This window comes from Nesoenas mayeri (genome assembly GCF_963082525.1).
Source record: "Nesoenas mayeri genome assembly, chromosome: 4".
NCBI lineage: Eukaryota > Metazoa > Chordata > Aves > Columbiformes > Columbidae > Nesoenas > Nesoenas mayeri.
Genome location: NC_137540.1, coordinates 68664096 through 68691282, shown reverse-complemented (window position 1 = coordinate 68691282; position 27187 = coordinate 68664096). Strand labels below are relative to the sequence as shown.

The following is a 27187-nucleotide window of genomic DNA, read 5'->3' as shown; positions in this document are numbered from 1 at the left end:
GTGGTAGTATAAAAGCTACAGCTTAAGATAGATCATGCCTGCATAGATGTGACCTGCATTAAATTTAATCTACCTCCTTCAGTGTTTCCTTAGCATTTTTACTACAAAAATTCAGCTAACCTATGAAATTTGTTTTCTCGGCAGCTACATCAGGAAGAGCAGGAAGCTGGAGAGATGCTTAATTAAAGAGAAGAGAACTTTTGCATGTACCCAAAATGTTTTAAAACATACCATTCTAAAAGGTGACCTACAAAAGGTTTTTATAAACTAAAATGATATATTTGTGTCGAAGGACACATATAAAGGAATACTGAAAAACATGCTACGTCATGAATGTTCTTTTTGGCTGTGATATCTAAGCATATTAAATATACCTAGCTCTTTCTATAAAGAATAAATCATTCTAACTTGTTTTGGCTCACAGTGCACGGAGTGTTCACGTAACAGTTCAGCATCTTATGGGTACATGCAAAATACAGTTTTGTATGCTCGAGGAAATAAAGGATTTTGCTAAGTCACAGCACACCTAGAAATTCAAGGTTATTTGGCCACTTCGGGAAGTGAAGAGCTACTCACTGGATGGCGACAGCAGCTCTGGAGAGCTCACAGTGATTTCTGACACAGCAATTTGATGTGGGATGTTTCCTTCTGCTACTGAAAAAACAGCACGTGTCTGTGAAACAAAAATCTTATTCCTCTCAAGCAGAATCCAAAGCTTTTATCTTTTCCTTATGATTCTATTTCTCCAGTATTAGGATAAGGATAAAACTGACAGCCTTGCTAGAGTTAATCCTTTAGAGCAGATCTGCAACCACATACTGGGAATTCTGGGCAGAGTATCAGAGCAATAAGCATTTACTTGAAAAGCCTGGATAACTGCTAGAGAAGAAAAAGGATTAAAAACAATTCTTTAATTCCTGAAGACACAGATATAGGGACATAAGATTTCTGCCCAGAATTAAAGAAAATCATCACACATGGCAGCATCACTAACTGGTTTACTGAATGTATTTGGTTAAGCTATGACAGAACGAAGAAGTTGGTTTGGTTAGTCTGTCCTTTTGTATGAATCTGAGAAATGGTAAGTAGACAATAAAGTACCAATGCTTGAATCCCTACACACTTTATAAAAATGCCTCTAGGTTCTTGTGTATAACTAAAACTGAAGCTACTTCTAATAAACAAATAATTTATGATTCATCATGTGATTTCTATCTGAAAAAAATCCAGGTCACACAACGCAACGCTTGTTCCTGGGATGATTAGAGCTGTTTCTTACTAATTAAGTGATCTGTGAAGAAGCAAGCTGAATTTACAGTTCACCAACTCAGAAAATCATTAGGTTGGTTAAAGTGTTTGTTCCTTGAGGAAGACATACAAAACCTCCAACATCCACTGCTATTGAAAAGCAACTGGCACTAAAAAAAATTAGACCATGCCTTGTCCTCTTATTTGCTGGTGGCTCCTCCTTTTCAGGTCATTCATGTCGATCTGGCCCATTGCTGAACCTGTCTCTTTAACTGGGCTCTGGACATGCTGAGAGGTAAAGCTGTGTGTTTGTGGCACAGGTCCAGTGCTGAAGGAACAATAAATTGGTGAGAAAGCAGAATTGCTGGATTCACACCAAATTACTCAATAGTTCTGCAGACTTGTTAAATTTCATTGGCATGTTGTTGGGATATTATCATCTTCAATGACTTTCTGAAAAGTCCATGCAGCACCAGGTAGAACTGAGGTGACAACAGTGCACCTTCAGCTTACAAAGTGATAATTTTTGCGAGAATTGCTACAGGCAGCAATTCTCCCACAATCTGCCAGAATCCTTCTTTCTCACCAAGTTTCCACGCTTCTGCCACTGCCACGATGTGTTAAACACTGCAAATGACAACAATTGTCCATCTGAGTTCACCAAGCACCTTTCCACTCTTGTCCATTCCATAAATCTTCGTTGCAGCTGCTACTGTGTGCCTTGATCTCAGTTTCTTTGCTATCATCTGCCTGCAGGTAACACTCTGTGGAGGTTCTGTGAATTGCATCGGACAGGTAAAAGCTGGCACTTGAATAATTTATGTCAGCAGCACAATTTTCAGTAAGCAACTTGGCCATCAGTGACAGAACAGCATCTTAACAGAGATCTGGGTAATGCAGAAGAAGTCTGAAGAAATAATTTTGATTACTCATCAATGCCACACGAAATGCAGAGATGTTAACACTGAGGCCAGTAGCTAACCCATGCTAATATCAGCTCCTTATAATACATATTACACTTAATGCTGCTTTTATCCATTTCTGTAAAATTATTTCCAAGTAATTGATTGACTTTTTATTGTCAACAGCATAAGTTGCTAGGCTGGCATTTGAATTAAAAGATGAGGAAAGACAAAGAGAAAAACGAGACTGCTAGTTGACAGAACAGCCATTGATCAGGCACAGTGGAATACACTGTTTCGTCAAAAGGGCCTCTCCAATGAAGCATCATGAAAATGTGACTTTATTACCTTTCCCTGACTTCCAAATGCAATATCATATGCACAAACGATAACTGAACATGTACTAGCCATACAAAAATGAAGCTTCACACTGTTGGGTCAGAGCTTGCTCGCAGCTGAACACATTACAGTGTAAGCAAAATGATTGCAGTGCTGTCAGTGGAGAAGGCTGCAAACACACCTGCAAACTAACACTAAAAACTGTAAGACCTTATCTAGAATTTACTTTTCTTTTTTTATTTCCAAAGTAAGGAAGACAAAATGTTGAGTGTTAGCCACAGCTTGGCTAGGCCTTATAGGATACTGTCTCTCAGTGTAAATGCGGAGTTCATAATCACTTTTAAAGCATGTATAAAAGATATTTTTCTTTGTTAATGCTGCTCAAAGTGAAAATCCTGTTTCTAAAATTAGAAGTCCTAATAGGAAAAAAAATGCTTATAAGGGGGTGAAGATAGAAGAAAAGATAGTAGTGTTCTATCTTTAGAATGAATATGATCTGATGTAATGATAATAGGAGACTGATTATGTTTCTCACTTTGTAAGAGCTCCTGTGCCTTCCTACTGTTTCAACAACAGCAGCAATTATGTATACACTTCCTTTAAATGATATTTATCAAAGAGCTTTAAAAAGGATATTAGGATCATTATTCTGACTTGACTGATAAGAAAATTAAGAAACAGACCACTGAAAAAATAACTAACTGCATGCCACCTGGCTGACAAGTGGAAACACAAATTTTCAAGTTGCCATCCTGTACCCTTTTGGCAAGACCACAGCGATGCTTTCAAATGCCTGAGCCACCGTCCAAACAGGTGAATGTTCACAGAATTTATAAAGACATTGATTGTGCTTTTCTGACAAGCCTGCCTTGTAAGTACCTACTAAATATTACAGCAAGGAGCCATTAGTGACTATTAAAGGGTTCTCCTTTAGCAAAGCCATCCAGTTGTTAATGGCTGGCAGAAGTTCAAAATTCCAGTTTAAAACCATCTGCTTCTTTCAGACGTCCTTGCAGTCTTGGTGTTTCCTAGCTGTGAAATTTATGATATGAATTGGATTTTTTTTATCCAATTTTAGATTGGATATTATGGAAAATTTCTTCACCGTAAGGGTTGTCAGGCACTGGAACAGGCTGCCCAGGGAAGTGGTGGAGTCACCATCCCTGGAGGTGTTTAAAAGACATGTAGATGTGATGCTTAGGGACATGGTTTAGTGGTGGACTTGGCAGTTTTGGGTTTACAGTTGGACTTGATGATCTTAAAGGTCTTTTCCAACCTAAACGATTCTATGATTCTGTGATTCTGTGAATAAGAAGGATGGGCAGTGTATGTCTCTGATGGCTGGTGTAGCCATTCCCGTATTCTTTCACAACACAAGGAGATTCAACAATACTTCACAACATCCGTTACCTCCTTAGCCACTTAGTGACACTACTCCTTTAAAACAAATAGTTTTGAGAAAGGACCACTCAAGCAAAATTTTCCGTTGAGAGAAGAAAACATTCACAAGCTTTATCAGACATGGCATTAGTCACAAAAACTTTGGCTTTCTCAGAAGTATGACAAAGAACTAGTTACTGAACCTAAAGATCTGTGTGCTGGGTAGGATCTGAAGAAGGGAGCATGTTCTTTGTCCTCTCAGCCCTCCACTTGCCTCCCCCAGTAAAGACTGTTGGCTGATTGCCCCAGAAGGCAGCTGCTCTAGTGCTAATCTAACTCGAACTTACATTTGCTAAAGAAATATTTAGCCAGGCCACAGCTGTCAAATTCTAGACTCTTCGTACGACTCAGGCAGCAGAAAGAATTGTAATCAGTGTAGAGAATCTGCCCCAAAATGTACAATGCAATGCGTTACAGTACATAATCTGACATTTAATACATAAATGTATCATTGTCTCGCTGCATGCAATATCTTCACCAAAGAACCATTTCCCAGTTCAGATTTATACTAGACAACCACACGTTTGTATCTTTTTTTCATCATAGTTCACTGCTATTTTGCTCAAAAAGTTGCAAAAACACTTTGATTTTTCAGATGGGAGTCACCCTACCTTTGGATTGAACACATACAACTTAGGTTTGTAATTAGAAATTACATTTTGACACACTGATCAAATAAGACAACACTGCTGTGTGTAAATGATATACACACAAGCACAGAGTATTTACAGGAATATTACATTACAATAATATTGTAATATGTAATATTACATTATGTATAATTACATACGATATGTAATATTATATATCACGTATGTAATATGTATCATGGATATCATGTATGTAATATTATATTACATATCATTGTAAAGTTTATTTGGAAGGCCAAACTCTGTTATTTTGTAGGGACCTAAACTCCCACTGAAGATCCCAGTACAAGACTGCCACAGCTCAGTGTTTATTATTTCTGGATGGATAACAGAAATGCTGACATTCTGCACCACCCGCTATCTCTGCTTTTATCTGAACTTCTACTGCAAAAATTCCTGTTGTATTTCATTGTTCACTACAGCATTGCAAAAGATAAGAATCCATCTTGTTCGTGCCTTTTTTTCTCCATGTTTGCTTTCAAAGTATCTTTCTACAGCAGCAAATAATAATGCTCACTCTCTGCAGCATCTCCTCCATCCTTTATTACAGGAAAAGTAGACTTAATTATTTCATAAAAATGTTGAGGACATTCTATGATCACCTACCCAGCTATAAGCAGTTACAACAGAAGAGAATCATGATGATCTAGCTTTTCTTTAGCAGAGGAAAGTCATCTATACAAGAATTAAAAAAATGTGCATTTATTTCGCTTGAGCACTGATTTCCTGATTCCTGTTTCTTTTCCCCAGCCCATTGAATGTTCAATCCCCATTGTACAATACACTCAAAATACAGGAAGGATATGATCAGTGGGCTTGATTTCAAAGACACAGAACTACCACTGAACTAGATCTGACTGAATTTAAATGGCCCCAGGGCACTTCATCACCTTGGGATGGATTTACAGATCCAACCATTTAAGCACAAAGATATAACTGAATGTATAAAACCATCCCACAAGTCCTTGCTTGTTAAAAGATTCAGAGGCACACATGACATTTCTACAGCTGCTTAAAATGCCAAACCCACATTCATTTCAACTAATTTTGTTTTAAAGTCAACAGGTTTGGAATCATTCATTACTAACCTGGCTGTTAAAGTCGGAGAAACCACAACAGCGGTAAAAATCTCCACCATAGCCATTTTACAAAGATCAGCTGCAGATCCTATGAAGGAAAGTGATCTGGTTTTAATTTAAAGCATGCAAAAGGAAAATGTTCTTCTTGGAACTATGGCACAGGAATGAAAAACATCCAAGGATTCTGAATTATAAGAATCGGCAAAACTAGCAGATTCGATTTCTGTAATATGTGAAACTTATAATAAGATTAATATATAACAAACTGAACAATTACACATTAACTAAAACCAGAAAATAATTATACAAAATTGTGTTAATTAAAGGTCAATGTTTTCAGTCATGGCCATGAGTTAAAAAATTATTTTTTATAAAAAATGTCTGAAATTATCAAACTCTATATTGGAATTACAAATTAGAACATTGTTTCAGAGCTACGTTTACATTTGGAAACTTAGTTTTATGCATTTTCATATTTCCCTGTCTATGTAATACATATGTATATGCATTACATTACAGTGTTAAGAACAGTGGTGCATGAAACAGTGTCATGTTATATAATAGATTATGTATTTCTAGTGATCAAGAGACAGAACGATTGTCCAGGCCTCCAGTTTGGTGAGAGGGTCTGTTCTGAACCATGCAACAGGGTTTTAATACATTTTACATAAAGATTTATCAGACAAAATACAGAAATAATCCCTTAACCAAAGATTGGAAGCCACAATTGTCCTTGTCCCATCGGTTATACTAAATGTACTTGAACACAGACATCTTCCTTTTTGCACCCTCTAACTTAATGGATCTTTTTTCCAAATGGTTCAACTCCCAAGGCAAGGAGACGGAGCAACCAGGCAGGGAAATGGTGAGGGTGCTCTGCTGGGAGATGCGAGAGAATATCTATGAGATTGAGGAGACACACTTATCACCTCTTCTTTCTTCATGGCTTTCTGTGACAAACTGCCTCCTCTGAACCTCATACTGAGACTCTGCTTTACTCACTGACTATATCAAGTGCAGATCCAAAGCTGATTATTGAGATGTCTGTGTCTAATTGAGGGTTCCACCCCAACTACCTATCTTGTTTTCTTGTTCAAATGATGTGACAAACTGATTCAATACAATGCAAAAAGTGACACATTGATATAGAAGGTAAGGAAGGATGTTTCACCAAAGGTCAGGTAGATGTCTTCCAAGTGACTGGGAGAACAAAATTATATAACTGAGCATTTCATCCACCATAATACTATGTGTATTCTTCATGAAACAATGTGAAGTAATAAAATAGAACTCTCAAAATAAAAAAAACCATTCTTTTTTTCTGAGATGTGATTTTTAGAGATGTACCATTTAGAATACTTTAAAATAAAATAATTATATCCTTGACTTTGCCACAATTTTGTAGAATCTTAATTGATACAGCATACTTCAGAAAAAGTATTTTGATTATATTTTTCTGACTAGCTGTGCAGTCGTTGTTTAAAACATTCCTTAATGTTAATATGGTCAAATAACATAACAGGGCAGATGCGGGTGGATGGCGCTCCATTATCTTCCCAATGCCTTTGGAACTTAGAAACCAGCAAACTCCCAGACTAGAGTTCTTCCAGCTACAGTTTTCATGATTAATGATATCTTAATACAACACATACTTTGTTCTATAAGGTTATCCAGAGCTGAATTGTAAGTGACAAATATTACACTGTACATTGGTTAAAACTATTGAACTGGAAAATATTCAAAAAGAGAAAAAACCCTACAAAAGACCAGTGGCAAATCCAGTTGTAGGAAGTTCAAGCTGGAACTCTGTGTTTCAATATTGTCATGCGTCAGAAGAAGACTTCTGCTAACATAGCCAAAATGCACACTGCTTAAATTAATAAGACTATTCCATACAAGTATTATATAATCCACATGTATGCAGTTTAGTACACTGTGATAAAATGTTTTAGCACAATTAGTATATTTTTACAGTCTTTAAAGATTATCTCAGAGATTAAATCCTGAAATTAAAAAATCCTTGTGGTCTAGAAGGAAATTTTTAATAAAATTTGGGAATACTGAATACTTTAGAGTTTTCAATCCTTGGTTCATCACACCTTCTGATATTGCATGTTTTGAATAACAGTTAGACTATTTTTCACCAGATTTGTCCTCCAATATTTTTTGAACCACCAATGAAATATCATAATCTCATTATTGCGGGTTATGATACCTATAAGTGAGCATTTTGTACACAGTCTCGTGACAGCTCTGCCACAGCTCCAAGCTCTTTGGACAGATGGACATGAGCAAGTGCTGCTCGGAAAGTCATGTCATTTTATTAATGCTCCACCACACGCTCAGAAGGACTCGCTGTTGAGCTCAAGTGTTTGCCTTCAACAGGAGAAGCTGCTGGATGGAAGGTGGTATGAACGTGCCCAGTGCTACAAACACGCAAGCTTTGATGCAGATTTTATAAGGATATTTTAAAATTTTACATTTTGGAGCTTAACAGAGCAACATAGTACAACTATTGTTCAAGCAACAGGGTGTATATCAGAATTCCAGATCTGTACATATTCTTGCAGAGACAGTACTTAAATTGAGTTACGAATTATAAGGAGGGTCAAATATGTCATACATACTTCCTATTTTTTTAAATGAAACATTAAAATGAATACTATCTGGAGAAGAAAAACAAACAAACAAACAAAACATAAATGATCCTTCCAAAAGGAAAATTCAAGTCACTTTATAAAGAGCAGCCCACTTCCATGCCTAGAAAGCACTTTTTACCTGCCTGTAAATGGTACACTTCCAATATAACTTAATGAAAACCCTTTCAGCATCATCCACTTAAAGAAATAATTCTTCTGGGGCAGCTTGGTAGGAGGGCTCCCAGCTTTGGACTGACAGCTCAGTTTTGATTTTTTCTTTAGGTGGCTAAATTCGGTGCAAGACTGAGCCCCAAGTGATTTAAACAGAGTATCGGATTAACTAACAGTCAAGCACTTTATCCTGATTTTTACATTCCCAACCTATATGGCAAATTTGCAATGTTTTTCTGTGAAAAAACCACATTTATTCTTGCCCCATGCAGAATTATGTTTGAATGTTCCTTACAAAGAATGAGTTGGATTTCAAAACAAATAAGAATAATGCACAGTTCTTGTAATATTTTGTATTTCTTAAACTAAAGCTATCTGACAAAATAAATGCTAGAGTCTTTAAGCAGCAAAATCACAGAAACCCTTTCAAGGTAATAAACTATCAAAGCAACCAGAAAGGAAAATGTTTTAAGATGATACTTCTGAAGCACATCTGAGTTCTAGATAATTTTTTCTATACATAGTTTGTATCTATACCTAAATTTAACTACCACAGAGCATTATAGTGTCTTAGAACATTGTGTTTCATTATACTGTTTTGTGGGAATTGTAAAGGTAGACAGAATGCATCATTTAAACATCTCTTTTACAGTTGAACTCACGCCTCAGCAGTCTACTCTAGTATACATGTAGGAGAATAGGAGAATATTCATTCTTTTGAGATGATCAGAGCTGTTGTCCAGTAAAGGCGAGCACAGGTAAAGAGATAGATAGGTAAGCAGGAAGGTGGGCAGGCATTTTTTTACCTTGAACAACAAAATTGACGGCCTGTCTCTCCGCTTGAGTGCGTAGCTTGTAATCCTGTGCATTGATATTAGCCAGCGGTCTTTTACGTCCCATTATGGAAACCACATAACCTTGTAGGATTCAAATAGAAATTAGCATTCTCAGAGTGATTAAAATTAAATTTCAAAAATTATTTTTGAAGATAATACAGATTTTTGTAATTACATGCTGCCTGAGTAAATTTAATACTTTGCCCTCTGAAGATAGTCAGAGCTTCTCTTACTTAAACCTCAAATGCTTATTGTATTTTTGGTCTAAGAATTATTTCATTCAGAGAATTGGTACATGTTATACAAGTAAAACTTCTATTCATAAAAGCTGTATTTTCATTAGGAATCTCTACTGATATACCAGAAACTCTCTCTGTGGGAGATGAAACTATAAATACCTAGCAGAATTAGCTATCTATTAGCGGCCATAATTAGGGATTTCCATGCAATTAATAGTTTACTTAGGAATAGGAAAGAAAAATCAATTTGTAGAGTAATTAAATCATTAATTAATATTTCTCAAAATTATCAAATAGGGTTTTTTTAGGAAAAAAAAAGTTAACTTTTTTTTCCACTTTCTTTATGTGGTATTTTCATGTCCCTTTCACAGCCAAATTTCCTTAAGTCTACTATGCACAATACATACCCAGACTTATGTGCAGGGGCTGAGGGTATCTATGCTGAATTAATACAGCTTTCTGCAAATTATATAGGATATTTTAAAATTTTACATTTGGGAGTATTTCCTGTATCTCCGGGAGCGCTGATACCAAAAGTATCAGTTTTGGAACAAGGAGATTAATTATCTGGAGGTTCAGGTATTCTTTGGCAAATCAGTCTTCCCAGTTTAACTGAGATTTGCCATGATGGACAGTATCTAAAGATGAAAATCTTGAAACATTGGATTCTCAGGGAAAAATGAATTTACTATAATATCTTTAACTTTGTGCGGTGTGTTTCCACAACAGAATCACCCTTGCAATACTCATAGCAGATTAGCATCCCCAAACATCTTTCTTATAGTTGTGGCAGAGTTTGCTTCGGTGGTCAAAGATTAATCTGCAAATGCTTATTTGAATAAGGTCTTGATGTAGCCTTTTTAATATGTTAATAATTTCATTTAAAAACAATATAATAGTTTATATACTAATACTCTAACAAAAATATACTCATCACAAATTAATATTATTTATATGCTTATGTGTACATGGAGTATAGGACATAATATTTAATGCAGGGGTGTCAAGCTCATTTTCACTGGGGGCCACATCAGTCTCGCTGTATGTAGGAGTAATTACATTTATACAGTCCTAAAATTACATTCAGTCTTTTGAAGGCAACCACGAGGCTGATGTGGCCCCAGTGAAAATTGGTTTGACACCCCTGCATTAAATAATATCAGTCGGGTGGGTGCTGTTCACCTTCAAATTGCAGATAAGTAAAGTTACCTTATAATTAGCTCACTAGGTTGGAATGTTTTTGTTGGAAAGACGGAATCTGAAGTGGATTAACAAGAAAAATATTAAATAATGTTGAAGTGCTGCAGATTTTTTTGAGCTTGTGCAACCAAAACAGATTGTTCTTCTGCCATTAATGGTTAAAACAGTGGTTGATAGATGGGAGTAAGTACGAATTAGACAAGTGTGTTTCAATGACAATCAAGGACAGTAGTTATGACACTCTTGTCGACTAAACTCACAAGCCTGACTTTTTTATCACAGAAGTCTGGTTACTGAAATTCACCCACCTTCAAGAAAAGAATGCTATGTTATTTTAAATAGATCAAAGAAATACATAGTAAATGTGTAATATTTTGCTAGATATGTTGTGTTTGGCTTAATTATAGCTAAAAAAGAGAGATTTTCAGTAACTTCACTTTTCTTTAATAGTATGTCCTGGTTTTGGCTGGGATAGAGTTAATTTTCTTCCTAGGAGCTGGTATAGTGCTATGCTTTGGATTTATAATGACAATAATGTTGATAACACACTGATCGTTTAGTTGTTGTTCAGCAGTCAAGGACTTTTCATCTTCTCACACTGCACCAGGTGCACAAGAAGCTGGGAAGGGGGTACAGCCAGGACAGGTCACCCCAACCGGCCAAAGGGACATTCCATACATATGATGTCATGCTCAGTATATATTGTGGGGCAAGCTAGCCAGGGGAACCGCTGCTCAGGAGCTGGCTGGGTATCAGTTGGTGATCTGTGTGCATCACTCGTTTTATATATATATATATGTATATGTACACACATATACTTTTATATATATATATATATATATATATACTTTTTTTTTTTTCCTTTTTTCCCTTTCCTTCCTGTTAAACTGTCTTTATCTTAATCCAAGAGGGGGAATCTGCAGGGGGAGAAGTGAGTGAACAGCTGTGTGTTGTGTTTAGCTGCCTGCTGGGTTAAACCACAACATAATATCAACAAAAGAAAGAACGCAGTTGTGTCACACAATGACAGTTCATGCTTCCAGTAGATTTTTAAGCCCTAGAGAGCAGGAATACTATAATTTTCATGACTAGAAGTCAGTTATGTGTTTCTATCATGACACTCACCCATACAATGATGGGTAATATTATATTGCAAATTTACTATTTACTCCTACAAAATGTCTTGGTACTTTACACTGTGCTAGAAAACAAAAGTCTATTTTGACAGTTCTGCTAATAAGCTTTTAAAAGAAAATATTCAAGCAGCTATATTTTCTCTCCTCAAATTACTGTACTCCTAGGATTCACTAAATATAAATGAACATGTAGACTAACAACAAATTTGATGCAAGAAGCATATGCAGCTGCTGGCTCCAAGAAGCAGTGTGCACACACCTGTCACCACAGACAGCACCTGAACTTCAAGAATATAAATCCTGACTGATAAAGGGGAAAAATACATTTTAAAAATGGCTCTGTAAATTGGCTCTTTGACTAAATGACTGAACTTCCATGGTCCACCAGCCATGTAGCATATTTATTAAGTAAAAGACTCCATGGGCTTTTTTGTGTTGGAGTACATTATATGTTAAAGTGATGCAGTATAACTTGTCACTAAGTAAGTTTCACTCTGAGAACAGACGTCTTATTCTGTTAGCATCTTTCTGAGAAAAGGCAGACAGGACTAACCAGCTCCTCTTAGGGTTAAAACAGAAAAAAACTGATTCAACAAGAAATTATATTCCACCTCTTTTCTTGTCCTATAACTATCTGAATTTTGGTTGAGCTGAATCTTTGTCTTCACCACTGTCATATAGCGCTAATCAGTTAAAAAAAATATGCTTAGAGACTTTAGATTACCTTTATTTCGGCATTGTTCAATGGTTTTCTTTGTAAATTCATATACCTTCTTGTATTTTTGCATAAAACTCTCTATAAATTGACTGGCTTGAAGAGTAGTAGTTCCCAGGCAGTCAGCAAGACGTTCTTTACCTGGTGTTAAAGAAATTTATTATGCAGTAAAGTGGAACAGAAATCCACTACATACTATAGCACTGTTACATTCACAATTAGTGGAATTAGTTAAGCTTTACTTATCTCTATCTCTGTGAAGGAGGATGGATCAGAAATACTATTTGAACAAAACACATGTTTAACTTTGAGCTTGAATGTTTTACTGAAATTACTAGATTAAGAATATACTTAGTAAGAACAATACAAAAAGTATGTAATTAAGAAATTCCTGGTTATAATTTATACTTATAATGCGTTTGAAATCTCTTTTGTTCACAGAAGAAGTTTGTCACTTTAAGTATCGCTTTACTAGTTCAGTGTTAAAATGTGCAAAAAAACCTGAAATCGATTTTAAAGGAACACAAACGTGAATGAAGGTCTGAAAAAGGATGGAGATGTGGTCAGTTGGGTTTGGCTAGAAGTTCTAGATTTGGTGTAGAAGTTACAGAAAAACTTAACTGCTGAAGCAATCAGAACAAGCAGCCTAATTTCAAACAGTTTTAGGCTCCTCAGTGTCTGTAAATCCTGGGTCCAAGTTATGAGATAAAAGGGTTGGAAAAAGAAAAAACAGAAGTGAAAAGTATTTCAACAGAGAGAGAAAGGAATAATAGCTGTTGGTTAGAATATGGGTGCACAATATATATTACGTTGAAACTAAAAGCATTTAGCAGATGAGATGGACAAAAGCTGAAGACAGTTTTCAAGAGTGAGAAAATATAAACTAAGAGCTGCGTTTTAAACACATTTATAAACCAAACAGTTCCAGTAAAAATAAAACATACATCAACATTAGTCATATGACGTTTGAAAGTCATATATTTATGTCAGCTGCACAGCAACACAAAACCAGTGCTGTGTCTGCAAATAACATAAGCACCAAAGGCACAAAATAGTTTTTGTCACAGTAATACTGTCAAGAAAAATTGTCTAGCATTTTTGAAAGAGAAGATTTCAGCCACGTAAATGCCACTGCTGTCAGTCTGATGCGCATTTCAAAACAGTTCTGTAGCATTTTGTTCTCAGTCGTGCCAGGATCTGCACTGAGCTGCAGGAACATCAGTCTGGACAAGGTGTTAGAAGACGTCACAAGATATCCAGGACAACTCTTGCTGAGCTATTATAGGCCTATTTGACATCTAATTCATTTGGGTTTTCTTCCTGGGTCAGCAAATCACAAGTCTACCTGATAAACAGTGTATTGTTAACAGCTGGGAGACTGCTGTGGCTTCCTTAGAGAACTGCAACTTCTACGTTTGTCAGTGCTATCCATCTAAAGAACTATTTAAACACAGAACAAGGTATTGCATAAAATAGTAGGAAAATTAAGCCACAATATCAGTTAGGAAGTCTGAAAAGTTCCAGGGAAATGCAGTTCCTGGGAAGCAAAGAAAGGGGAATGTACAGCCACATAGTTGTGTTAGATCACATTCCACAATGCAGGAGCATGGGCGTTAGATCACATTCCACAATGCAGGAGCATGGGCAACACAAAGCAATGCTCAAGAGTGGAATAAAGCTTCCCTGAGCACTCTCCTTGAGCCATTTGCGCCAGAGGAACTGTCAGCAGCAGCCTATGAATTTTAGTGTCCTCCATTCTGTAACATCATCTTTCAAAACTGAAAATATCATTAGTTTCTCTGCTTTTCATTTAAACATCTTGATATCTCTCAATCTGCCATTAAATGGAATTAATTCCTTATTTTGCAGATGTTTAAGTTGTCTGTACTTTAGTTTTATAAGATGACTGAGGCCGAAGCAGGAAAATTGAATTGAATTAGTCCAAATCAAGCAAAAGACAGCAATAATGTCATCCGTCTCAATATTTGGAGTATTTATTAAAGTACCACCTCCTAGACATAATGAGACTCTTCTTTCTTTTTGATACTATTTTCTGCCTTCCAGGATCATAGAAAAGACCTTGAAAATATAACCAAGTGTAACCTTAAGCTAAGGAAAAAAAAAAAAAAAAAAGAGAGAGAAAAAAAATAGTATTTACTGCATGAAAGATTTTCAGTAACTCCTGCCAAATATAATACAGGCAAACTCCTCATGGAACGTTTCTGTATTTTTCAATCCCAAAAGAATTGAAATAAGTATTATCCATGCTCTTCAGCTGTATCAAAATGTCTCCTTAATGAAAAGTTAGCCATTTTTTGAAGGAAGACAATCTGTGGGTGGAATTCAGTCCATCACTTTCAGGTATCTAACAATTATTTTTTGTCAGCCCAGTTCCCATCTAAATATTTTAATATCATGCCATGTTATGTCTTAATTAGGATATCTGATCACACTGTTAATGAACTGAAGCATCTTATTATCTTTCAGGTGCTTCAGCTGCCCTCATTTGAGAGAGAGGGAGATGAAGCACAAAGAAGTAAAAGGAGATACTTAAATCAAGTGCTGTTGCACTGACATGTTTAGTGCCTGGTACAGAGCAAGTGAGGAAATGCCAATACTCTGATTAATCTCATCATCCAAGTTCTCTATAGCATGAGTAGATAGAGGCTCACTGGAGGGAGGCTCCAGCCCCAGTAACCAGGGTATTTTCATAATCTACACACACCTTCTCTATGCATAGATATTCTGGAGAGCTGAAATTGAAGGGGTTTTCTCCCTTTCCCAGTTGAAAGCCCTAAACAATTAACTCAGTGCCCTTGGCCAGCTCTGCCTTTGGTTCAAGGACTGTTGATGACTCACTGCAAAAGATGGTTTAGAAAGCATTCTCACCCAGGAACCCTAGGTGTAGTTTTAAGTTCTTCAAGTTAAATAATGACTGTAACTTACAGTTCTAATTTCCTAAATGAGTTTTGCAAGAGAGCTTTTTGATTTATCCAGAGACCTACAAAATGTTTAGTTAGCTGTTCACTAAAATTCACAAGAGCTTGTAGGCTGATGATACATATACACCTGTCTTCCCAGAAAAGGTAATTCTAAGCATGTATGAAGCATAAGGAGAGCTGGGCATCATTTAAGAAATGGTAGGCAGTTTAGGAAAGTATGTAGAATGTGTTAACTTATCTAGGACCTGGCCAGGACTTAAGCAGAACGGGTAGCAGTGCGGATTTTTGCATGTTTTCTGCAGCTGTGAATAAATGGCATCAATCATTTATACTGTGTGATGGAACACTGGCACAGGTTCGCCAGGGAAGTTGTGGAGTCTCCTTGAAGATATTAAGTCATCCTTGAAGATATTAAGAAGCCATCTGGACACAGTCCTGGGCGACAAGCTCTAGATGTCCCGGCTTGAGCAGGGGGGTTGCATCTGACTGGTGACCTCCAGAGGTCCCTTCCAACCTCAGCCAGGGAGTGGAGCATCTCCCGTGTGAGGAAAGGCTGAGGAAGCTGGGGCTCTTGAGCTTGGAGGAGACTGAGGGGTGACCTCATTAATGTTTAGAAATATATAAAGGGTGAGTGTCACAAGGATGCAGCCAGGCTCGTCTCAGTGACAACCAATGATAGGACAAGGGGTAATGGGTACAAACTGGAACACAGGAGGTTCCACTTAAATATGAGAAGAAACTTCTTCATGGTGAGGGTGACAGACACTGGACCAGGCTGCCCAGGGGGTTGTGGAGTCTCCTACTCTGGAGACATTCAAACCCATGTGGACACCTTCCTGTGTAACCTCATCTGGGTGTTCCTGCTCCAGCAGGGGGATTGGACTGGATTAGCTTTTGAGGTCCCTTCCAATCCCTGACATTCTGTGATTCTATGAATGTGTTTTGCGACAATATTGGAGTTCTTTTAATTTCATTGCGCTTATTCTCATCTCTGTCTGTATACTGGCAGAATGCAAAGTCCACATAAAACTAAATTCATTTTAGATAAAGACAAATGCTTTGGTTACATCAGCAGCAAAAAAAATACAAGATCAGAGTAATCTTTATATATGTCAATGTGGCTGTATTAGAGAATCTTGATACTAGTAGATCATTTAATAATCCTTTATAAAAATAAAAATACAATATTCTGACAAACTTGTCCCCCTTTAGAAATTCAGTCTACTTTTATAAGTTATGTATAAAGTATAAATCTACTGTAGGTTTTTTTTTTTCCTAAAAATGCCTACCTGCTCCATAAACCACTGAGTAAACGATACGCTTTGCTTGCTCTCTATCAGCGTGTTTCACCTGTTCACTTGGAATTCCCTTCCTGAACAAACAAACAAACAAAAATCATACATTTTCAGTTAAAACTAACATAAGCTTTTATCCCCACAGAAAGTGCATTTAAAGTCAATAACCATTTAATAAGTATAGACTTGTAAGATATGAATAGAAACACTTGAGGGCTTTGGTTTTCAGACAGGAACGCGCAACTTCTTTACAAATTTTGGTGGTGATAGCCCATAGTAAATGAAACTATTTTAATCTTTTTCTTCTCCTTTCCTTTTTAATCGAATTATTGGCTAGGAAAAGGCCTACTACTGTATTATTAGTTCTTTAAGTTGAAGAGGATTCAATATTGACCCATGATAAAAAACTAAATCTTTCCAGCAACATCATTTCTTCAAGATGTGACATATATAGACTCAAAGCATAAGGCTGAGCTAAAGCTTATTTAAACCATGGTTATATCAGGGCTTCACTAATAGCAATATCCAACTTTTTATCAAGAATAATGACCGATAAAAGCATGCACCAAATCTCTCCATATATCTTATTTCACAGCAGAGATGCTTCATAAAACAGCAGCACTGGCTGTTTCTTAACGCAAGAGTGTAGCTCATTAACTCCCAGTAAAGTATCATCCTTCCCAGTTCCCGTTCTCTCACCAACTGATGACAACAGTCCTGTGAAAGGGCTATTTGATTTAGCAATTTGCAAATAAGAAGCTAGGACTCTGCAATCAGTGGGTATGTGCCAGCTGGGCTTTCCCTCATTGAAACATTGCTTCAGAAAGAATGCTGACATTATTGATAATTGACAACACTGAAGAACATTGATCATTTGGTTTAAATGGAAGTGTATTGGCAGGAATCTTGATCATCTACTCACATTGTGAAAACAAATTGTATTTGTAACATAAAGGTGTATTCCTATCATAGACACTTGATGACATACACATGATTTGTGAATAAATCTCCTCATGAGTCTGTTCATGAGGATTTGGTTGCATTTTTAAAAGCAAGGTTTGCTATAATTTGTTATGAAAGGTTTTTCCACATGAAAGATGCTTTGCCCTGAATGTTCTGGCTGATGAGGTTTGAGAAAATGGCATATATTTCTGTGTATCTTCTTGAAAAAGAGTCTTTGACCATTATTATGATATTCAAACACCTAGAAAACCAGTAGAGCCACAAATTTTTGCTTGCTTGGCTCAGACACTGATTTTAGCCAAGCCTGTGCACAGTGCTGGTATAATTAGGCACTCTGAAAGATTAACAGGTAGACCTTAAGTGAAATCAGATTTAAGCAAGTCCTTATGGCAGTACAGATTTTTTGAAGAGGAAAAATAAAATTGAACATGATTTCAAAGTTTAATTGGGGAAATAGTCTTCGGTTTGTAGAAGCTCACATTGTTCTTTGAATGTTACTAATTACTCAGAGAGTAAATGGACTGTTCACTGCATGCTTTAGGCTGAGAAACATGAAGAACTCGATAATTTAATACATAGTGTTTTCCATCTGTAATGCAGACTATTCCCACTTAAGTCAATTGTTGTGGTAGCTGGAGACTCTTATAATTTCCCTCCTTAGTTAAGCCAGGTCAAAAGTTCACGGCTCTTTTGAATAAAGTAGCCTGAGATTCCAAAATGCACCTGAATAAGAGGACAAAGGGGCAATTGGAGCTAATAAGTGCAGAATTAGGAAACTAGACATCATTAAGGATTTCCTGAAGCAACCTCTGGCAGAAAGTCCACAGGAATTTCCTGAAGAACCTGGCAGAAAGCTACATATACACTTGAGAAAGCACCTCTCCACAACCAGGAGGGAAAACAGAATCTCATAAGAGAGTAGATCTTACCTGAGGACCTTCTGAGATGAAGAGCAAAGATTGAAGAATGCTGAAACCACTAAACCAATACAAAACGTGATACTGCTTTCCTAATACTGCATAATTTGAACTAGAGGCCTGGAGAAGGCAAGAGGCAGGAGTACAGCAATAGAGCTGACTTGCAGATTTACTTAAGTCTGAGGCTAGAGACAAGTGAGAACCAAGGGGTCAGCAGGGAGTATGTTGGTGGCTCACTACTCCGAAAAAGATGGGCTATAATGGAAAGGACACAGCGGGTAAGAAGTCAGGGAGATGCGTAGAGGAATATGCACACCATCGGATCATGGTACTGAGGAAGACACAAGAATCTTGCTGGGGGCGACTGGTGGTGGTAGAGAAGATTTAACAGTGAAAAAAGACACCAGAACTTGATTATGTGCACAGTGAGACCCACTGCTAGGGTTTTAAGGATGATTTTGCATTAAACAGGCTCCAACTGGGAAAAAGAGAAATAGACTTTTTGCTGTATTCACAATAGGCAGCATCAGGAGGAGGATCCTGCATTTCCACTGTAAGCAATCAAAATAAAATCTTGCCTAACACAGTTACCAGCGCAGATGTACATGCATCGTGTGATCATGGAAACCACAACAGTCACTCAGCTTTTCCTGATGTTCGGTTAGTCATGAAATACAGGAGACGCTATTAAAATTTCAGAGCTTTGTGTGAAGTGTTTCTTTTAATGTAATGATAAAACAAAATGGTCAGTCAACACCTCCTAGTGTGTCAGAGTGGGAAATGTGAGCACCTGGCAGAGAGGCATCACATCAAACGCTCTGTATACATGTAAATTTATGTACCACATTCAAGAATCTGGAATAGTAAAGTATGAAATTGCCACATAAATCACAAGCACTTGAGCAAACAAATGTTATTAATCAAAACTATTCCTTTTTTAAAAAAATACCCAATAAAGCAAATATTTTTTCTGTTTGTATTGACAATGACTGGTTTCTACCTAGGATGCTTGATTCCCTCTGTAATAGAGCATGACATTCCTGTAGTGCAAGGTAAAGATTATTTATTCCTTTGAATTAAAAAAGCAGGGGGGAGGGTGCGTGTAAGTTCTCAAACACAGCAGCCATGTTAGAAATCCTCAGTGGGTTTTGTTCTTCAGCCTGTTTTGTCTGCAAACAAACTTACATTTCTGATAATTTGTTTTAATGGGTACTATGAGAACCTATCTGAAGTTAGAACTTTTTTTTGGCTTTGGAATCATCACGGAACACCACGACATTGAAAAGGAGGCATTGGTATCTACTTACTTGTGTAAGAAATTTTCAAGTTACAATCACTAAGCTGCCTAATAAAAATACTTGGTACTGAATTGTGGTGTAAAGTAGATCTGCAGTGAAGCTGCATTATTTTTGAATAAACTTGAATCTGAAAAAGGAAGCTGAATGGGCATAAAAAAGCCTTGGCTGCTGGGCCCAGACTGACACGGAAGCAGAGTTCAGCTCACCCAGTAATGTACGTACAGTTAAGTATAAAGAAACGAGCACACACACCACAAAGTATATGAACACACACACACACAAAATCTAAGAGGTCACAGGGCATAAAGTTTGAGCAATGCCAAATTGAAACCTTGGGAACAGGTAGAAATGGGAGGAAATCAGTCTTAAAAGAATGCGATAAGGCATTTCAGCATTTCTGGGAAATGTTGTATGGTGACGGAAGTTGTCTGTTTATGTACAGGAAAAGGCAGAACAAACTCCTCGAACACAATATCTGGCAGACACGCGTTGCCTTGATCTGCATTCCATTCCGCTTGAGCCAAGCTGAGCTCAGTCATAACAGCCACAAAGCTCTTGGCCGCTCTCCTGCATCTGCCAACTAATCCAAGTCCTCGCTGTGAGCTGTTGATGTGGGAAACAAGATGGACTGCCACTAAAGTCATTTTATACACGGTCATTAATGTCCAATAAATGAGTGAATTTATGAGTGCATACACTTTCATTCATCTGACTGCTTTTACGGCTTTTTAAAATTTCATCAGTGAACTCTATAAATCTCTCATTTTTAATCACCTGTTGCTATTTAATAGCAGATGAGGGTTGTATATTTTGTAAGTTTGTGTCTGGAACTTTGTGTTGGCACGTGAGACTGGTACAGACAGTTAAAGCAATTAGTGACAACTGCAAGCTTCAGAAAACCTCAGTTTTACAGTGGTATCATATGTAAAACATGTCACATATATGGATCAATATAGATCACGTAGGACATCAATTCTGAAAGCTTACTTTTCAAATTACATTGGCCTTATTATACCTAAGGCAAGCAGAAAACAGACCACACTGTATGTGAGCATCCTGAACATATGGAAAAGATTGGCTACACAAAACCTAGTCTGCTCACTGTTAATGCAATGCACAAGAATAAGCAATTTTTGAAAGCTGCTATTCCATGACTAATGGAAAATGCTGACAGGGCTCAAGCATAAGTTGTCTCAGACATTTTTAAGGTAACACGTGGAAGTGATCTTGGAACAACTTCTGCCTGGCTAATCTCTGTTACAAAATACAGAAAAGGAGGCAGCTGGGAAACAGTTTCCCTGAAGCCACTGTCGTATCAAAATAGATCACTACTTTTGCCCTCACATGTCAATCAAGAGCCAGGCATAAGGTACATGTAATTAGCCAATTTTTATCATATGCAGTTTTAATGTATGGTCTGATACAGAATGTCCAGTGAAAATCAGATATATAACCATACATATGCCTTCTACAACTATGAGGCATTTACACAACTACATTCTAATCAAAAAGCAGCTAGGTTGTCCTCCTCATAAGAAGAGCATAGAGACATCAGGATAAAAAAATTAAATTTGTCTAGATGGCCCAGAAGAGTGGAAATGAAGTTGAGACACTTTTTGAAAGAAAGAGAAGCAGCACCTACAAAGACTGAAATGCAGACCAGCATCTTGTCAGAAGGGAAACAGCAGGTGAAACAGCTAACAGAAAGATCAACCTTTCTGCTGTAACCTAAGCATATATTAAGTAATTTTTTCCTTTATTTATCTACATCACTTCTAAACACTTCTCATGTCTGATTCAGATGTTATGTCAAATGCTTGTGTTCACATCTCTATTGTAACCTAGTTTGCATAAGTGAGATATTAATATAAGAATCATAGAATAACACGAAGAACCCCCTCACCCAAGGATATGCACCAACAAATGAATGAACAACCAAGGGCACTGGGATATCGTAACTAGTACACCAGATTCCTCCCATCCACAATGTAACACACAGTCTTCCAGTGGCCACTGCACATGTTGGAGAATCTCTGGCACAGATCTCTCATGTGAATATAGGGGTCATGTACTTAAAGACAAAGGGGAGAGGGTCACAACCTCCTACTCAGGGAGTTTAAATTTGTGTTTTGTTTAGTTTAGAGGTTTTTATGCAAGCTTTCAGTTGTGTTCTACTTCTTTGAATGAAAGACTACAGCAGTGTCAGCTTGATGTCATCCTTCCTATACCTCTGCAATATTTTCCTCGTGTCTCTTTTCTCTCTTTGTATGCCACTCTACCAAACTGCATTTATTTGTTTTATGTCTGTTTAGCACCAGAAAAAGCTTTATAACCCCTATAAAACTATTTTGTGAGACTCCAGAAGCACTTTAGTATTTTAAAATCCTTCCAGTGGTTAATCATAAAATCATTTATGTGAGTAGCATCTATAGTCCATTGCAGGAAGATTTATTTCATAAGTCCTCAGCGTTCTTTTAAGGAGCATGAGATCTGGCTTGCATATATTTTACAGCAGATAAAGACATGTCTTTGCAGTTTGCTCGATGGGCCAGAAGTCTCCTGTTACATTTTAAAGTAGCAGGGAACCAGATAAAGAAATTGCAACAAGGTCATGTCATAAATTATAGCTGTCATCAGTAACAATTTGTTGAAAGATTCACTCAGGAGCAAAGTGATCCATTATCTTTATGAAGATATTTACCTGCATGCTGATGTCCCAGATATTGGATACTCAAGATATAAATTAGATAGCACTTCTTTTCAGTGCTCTTGACAAAAAAGGTCTTTTAAGATGCACAATTCTGGACATCCACCAATTAGAACAGAAAGTCCCTGACATCGACAAAGGTGCTTGTAAGAGCACATCCTACCCTGCAACCCTCAATTTTTCTCTCCTTCACTCCTACAGGAACAAAAAAAGGCCTTTCTTGTCACATCCATACTCTCTCTTACATGGTAAATTACGTGGACAAGTGATATTTATTTCTGAGTCATGTGATTGAAGGAATTAATTAACTAGTGACATTCTTATTTTAGGGTCTTTGTGTCTATGAGTGCAGAACAAAACGAAGTCAGGGGAACTAACTCCCAATCTCAGGTGCCAGTGTGAACCTCAGCAGTGATGGGCACCACCACTGAAAGAATAAATACATGTAAACAGATTAAAGGGTCTATACAAACTGGGATGACATAAACCATGTCAGAGGCCACTTGTATAAAACAATAAAGTCAGGTATCAAATGCAAATTAATGCTCTTAGAGTTCTATCTTCGCTTACCACACCTACTTCTCAAGCTTTTCTGTAAGAAGCTTCAGATAGTTAAGAATGAACAGAAGCCATTCTGGGAGATGATACAAGTAGCTGTAGCAGAGTATCAAATAATTACCCATCTTGGACCTGTCAGAAGTCTCAAAACTTTATAGGAAATAGATGGACCTTCAGAGCAGCCTTTAAACAAATACCAGAAAAGTGAAACAGAAGGAATCAGAGTTCTTATTATATAGTCAAATCTCAATGTCACTGCCATCTCACATAACACATAGAACAAAACGTGGAGTATAATATTGTTACAACAATGTACAGATTGTTCAGGAAAGACAATCAAGAGAAGAAGGTAGGAGTTGTCACACTATGTCAAACTGCATCTGCATAGTTTCGAAAAAAAATAAGAAGCAGACTTTGAAGTATCTTGGTAGAGCAATTAAAAGAGAAGAAAATCAGTCATGCTATATATGAGGGTACCTTGAACAAATGGCTTCTGGAGAGCTTCACTCTTTTGAGCTTCACTAAAAACACCTCTTGCAGCTTAAATTTGTAATATGCCTATGATCACACTGAATCAAAGGTAAAAGTAAAAGTGAAGAATTAATTGCTTTTGCATTCTTGATTCCATCAAGATTTACCTTGATGCTAAAGTTAATTGAGCTAAATGAAATAAACTGTAACATTTTACCAAGCTCTAGAGGGTGCTCATAAAATGTAGCATCTTATCAAATTTGTTCTAGAAGGAGATGACTATTTGGAGAGAGTTTCTCATGCACAAGAAAGTGTCTCCATGGAACTGGCAAAGCCAAATGTTATCAGACACCATGGAACAAACTCCTCGGAGCCTGGTTTTTCACTAGCTTGTGTGTTAGTTGTGGTGGTGACAACTCTAAAACTTTATTTTTCATTTATTTTAGAATGCTAAGAAAGTATTTAATGTGCAATAACAATAAGCTTGCAGAGCAACATAGAATTAAGCTGTCTGGTTAAACTTGTAGTTAACAACCTGGTTTATTTAAAGCTATTGTTTAGCTCTTCTAAAAACAAAAGCCATTATGCTTCCTGAAGACTTTATTCCCTCGGCCTCATTATCTGCTAGTCCAAACAAATGTCACAGCTGCACTTCTCCAAGGGACTGTGAACGACAAGGTGAAATTTCCATAAGCTGCCATACAGACAGTCTGTCAGAGTGCAAAGCGTGACAAGTGTTAAGTTTCATTAATATCAACTACCGCAAGCGAGCTTTCAAAACAGATAGAAAATGCTTTGCTGCAAAAGTAAAACTGTTAAAATATTCCACACCAACACCCATGAGGTGTTGAACTCGGAGCTTAAAATGTTTTAAAACTCTGATTCTGAGAAGGCAAACTGAACAATCCTCCCTTTTACTAAATTTCAGCATTTTTATTAGTTATTGGGGGGTGGATGAGGGATGGGACAAGGGAGTAGGTGGAGAAAGCAATAGCTAATTAAACAACTACATGAATGCTCTTTGAAAAAACATACTATAATTAAATATAACACAAGCCAAACCCTAGATATGTCTCCTATATCTCAACAGAGACGTTCAAATATATATACATCTATTTAAACCCCCATTTGTGGAGGCAGAGTTGCATAACAAGGGTATTCCAAAAGCAAAACAAAAATTATTACAGCTATGATGCACATTATTTATGTGAATGCCACAATTTTCAAGTGTTTCCTGTCAGAATCTTTGGAGCAGTATCCTTTAGTACAATTCTTTTATTATGCAAAAATGTAACAGTTACTACAATCATTCATTAAGAAACAGACACATTTCACAAGTGGTTTTTATAAAGGGAGAGATGAAAATCTCAGTCTAGAATTAGTGCTTTTTGCCTAATGCAAACAAGCCTGATTTAAATAATGGTGCTTCTTCAGAACAATTTAATCTGTTAGCCTCACAAAATGCAAATTAAAGTAATGAAGTTTACCAGGCTAAATGACACACTAAGCTAAATACTCCTAGGCCAAAACTGAAGACATAATCCGAGGATACCATTATAGCTGATATCACAGTGTTTTCAAGCAGATGTAAGAGACTGTCTAATCCCAAAGTCAGTATAATAATAGGACAGAAACGAGAAACAGAAATGCAATAAACAGAGATCTTAGAGCTTATCTTCCAAGATGTTTCACAACAAACTCTTCTCCAACACAGCAGAGGAACAACATGAGGCAGCCTGACACCATCTCCCCGCTCTCGACTCCAGGAATTGTGAATGGATCCTTCCTGCTGCACAGCTTGGGAAATAAACCTTGTCACAGAGTCTAAAGGCTAATTGGGACTATTGCTTTTCTGCAAGCTACTTTATTTGCAAATAAGAAAAATTAAAGTATAGAACTTTTGCATAAAGTAGGGGAAGAGGAATTGGAAACAGAGAAAAGATGTAATAATTTATCATGGAACAACTGGGAAACAGCATGATTTGGCTGTAGAAAAACAAATGCAATTTCACAATGTGTCAAGTGAGCCATTTCCAATGACAGAACAATACTAGTACTGCTGTACAATATACTGGTGAAATTTTATCTGGCATAGTTAACAGGATTTCCTTACCACGTTCAAGAAAAATTAATTTGGTGGTGGTAGGCTACCAGAATATTGAATAGAGAAAAAAAAAAAAAACCATGTAAAAGGAGAGACTGACTCTATCAATATTAAGAAATTAAACCTGCCCAAAAATATTCGGCAGCACTGGGAAACACCACCACACATCGATATTTTGAAACTCTCTTACCATCTAAACACGGTGCTGCATCCAGCAGCCTGGTGATAATAACCCCTGGCACTTGCTAATTCAGGAACTGTGCCCAGTAACCGCTGGGTCCAGAACCACAACCACGATCACAATCGATCTGCCAACCCCAATTTTAAGTGCCAGCAACCAGGAACGTCTCTGGCACTAATTAGAATAAAGGTAGCCTCTCAAGTTGTTATTTCTGTCATTCATCATTCTACTAGCACAGTTTCATGGCTATTCCAAAATTAAGTTATGTTCCTGGACTGCGATACAAGTATTCCCACAACTGTTCTCTGGTGCAGAGATTTTGGAGCTGTAGTTAAACAAGCTGCTTTGGTAGCTGAAGCAGATGAGTGAAACAGTCAGTGCCAAAGAGGTTCATTTTCCTTGCCAAGAAGAAATACAGTTTAGCGTACACGGAATTCCATGTAGTCATAACTAGCTGCTCCTAATACTACTTCAATTAAGGTATTTTGATGACAAGTCACCCATGAAAGTGTGTCTTGCTTCCTTAAAGAATGAGGGTTGAGAACAGTTGATTGCTTGCCTTAAGTATTAATATTCATACAAAGCAAACACTCGGGGATGAGGAGAGCTAATAAAGCCAATAGGCAACATTGGCAAGAATAATTGTAGGTATACAAACAGTAGGAATAAATATAAAGTAGAAAGCAAAAGGAGTTTTCTAGCCAGAAGAAGAATGGGATATTCAACAGCTCTTTGATAGCATTATGTAGGTTAAAACTAGTTCTAAGCTGAGAACCTACTAATCTATGAAAGGGAGTTTAGGACATTGTCACCTGCAACAATTTTATGGCCCCAAAGTTCCTTCTAGTCTCATACTCCCATATATGACCAGACATACTCCTACCAAGCATAAAGCACTAACCAGCAATGGGATTCTGCCTTACTTTTTCTTAGAGCTTCTCTTATGAATGCCTGATTCTTAATAAACGCTGTCACCTTGCCAGGGTCTTTTCCTGCCACAAGAGACCACATTTATTCTCCCAGGAATTTAAGCTTATACTATAGTGCCTCATAAGTTTAAAAAATTTCTCAAGAATAATCCTAAGAAATCCGCAATGATGCAGCTGCAGGAGCTGCAAGGGGTACAGACTCACTCACAATCATTCTACCAAACACTT

At 37.1% G+C, this 27187-nt stretch overlaps 1 protein-coding gene across 1 annotated transcript in view; it reads right to left on the bottom strand.

The window, feature by feature from the left end:
• POLN (DNA polymerase nu) overlaps positions 1 to 27187 on the bottom strand; it is a 111956-nt gene that overhangs the window by 19063 nt on the left and 65706 nt on the right. Inside the window, exons 19-22 of the mRNA XM_080343870.1 lie at positions 16826 to 16908; positions 12604 to 12735; positions 9275 to 9385; positions 5668 to 5746 (exon numbers count right to left, since the gene is read on the bottom strand). Of these exons, the coding sequence (XP_080199996.1) occupies positions 5668 to 5746; positions 9275 to 9385; positions 12604 to 12735; positions 16826 to 16908 (405 nt within the window). The remainder of the gene's footprint in view (positions 1 to 5667; positions 5747 to 9274; positions 9386 to 12603; positions 12736 to 16825; positions 16909 to 27187) is intronic.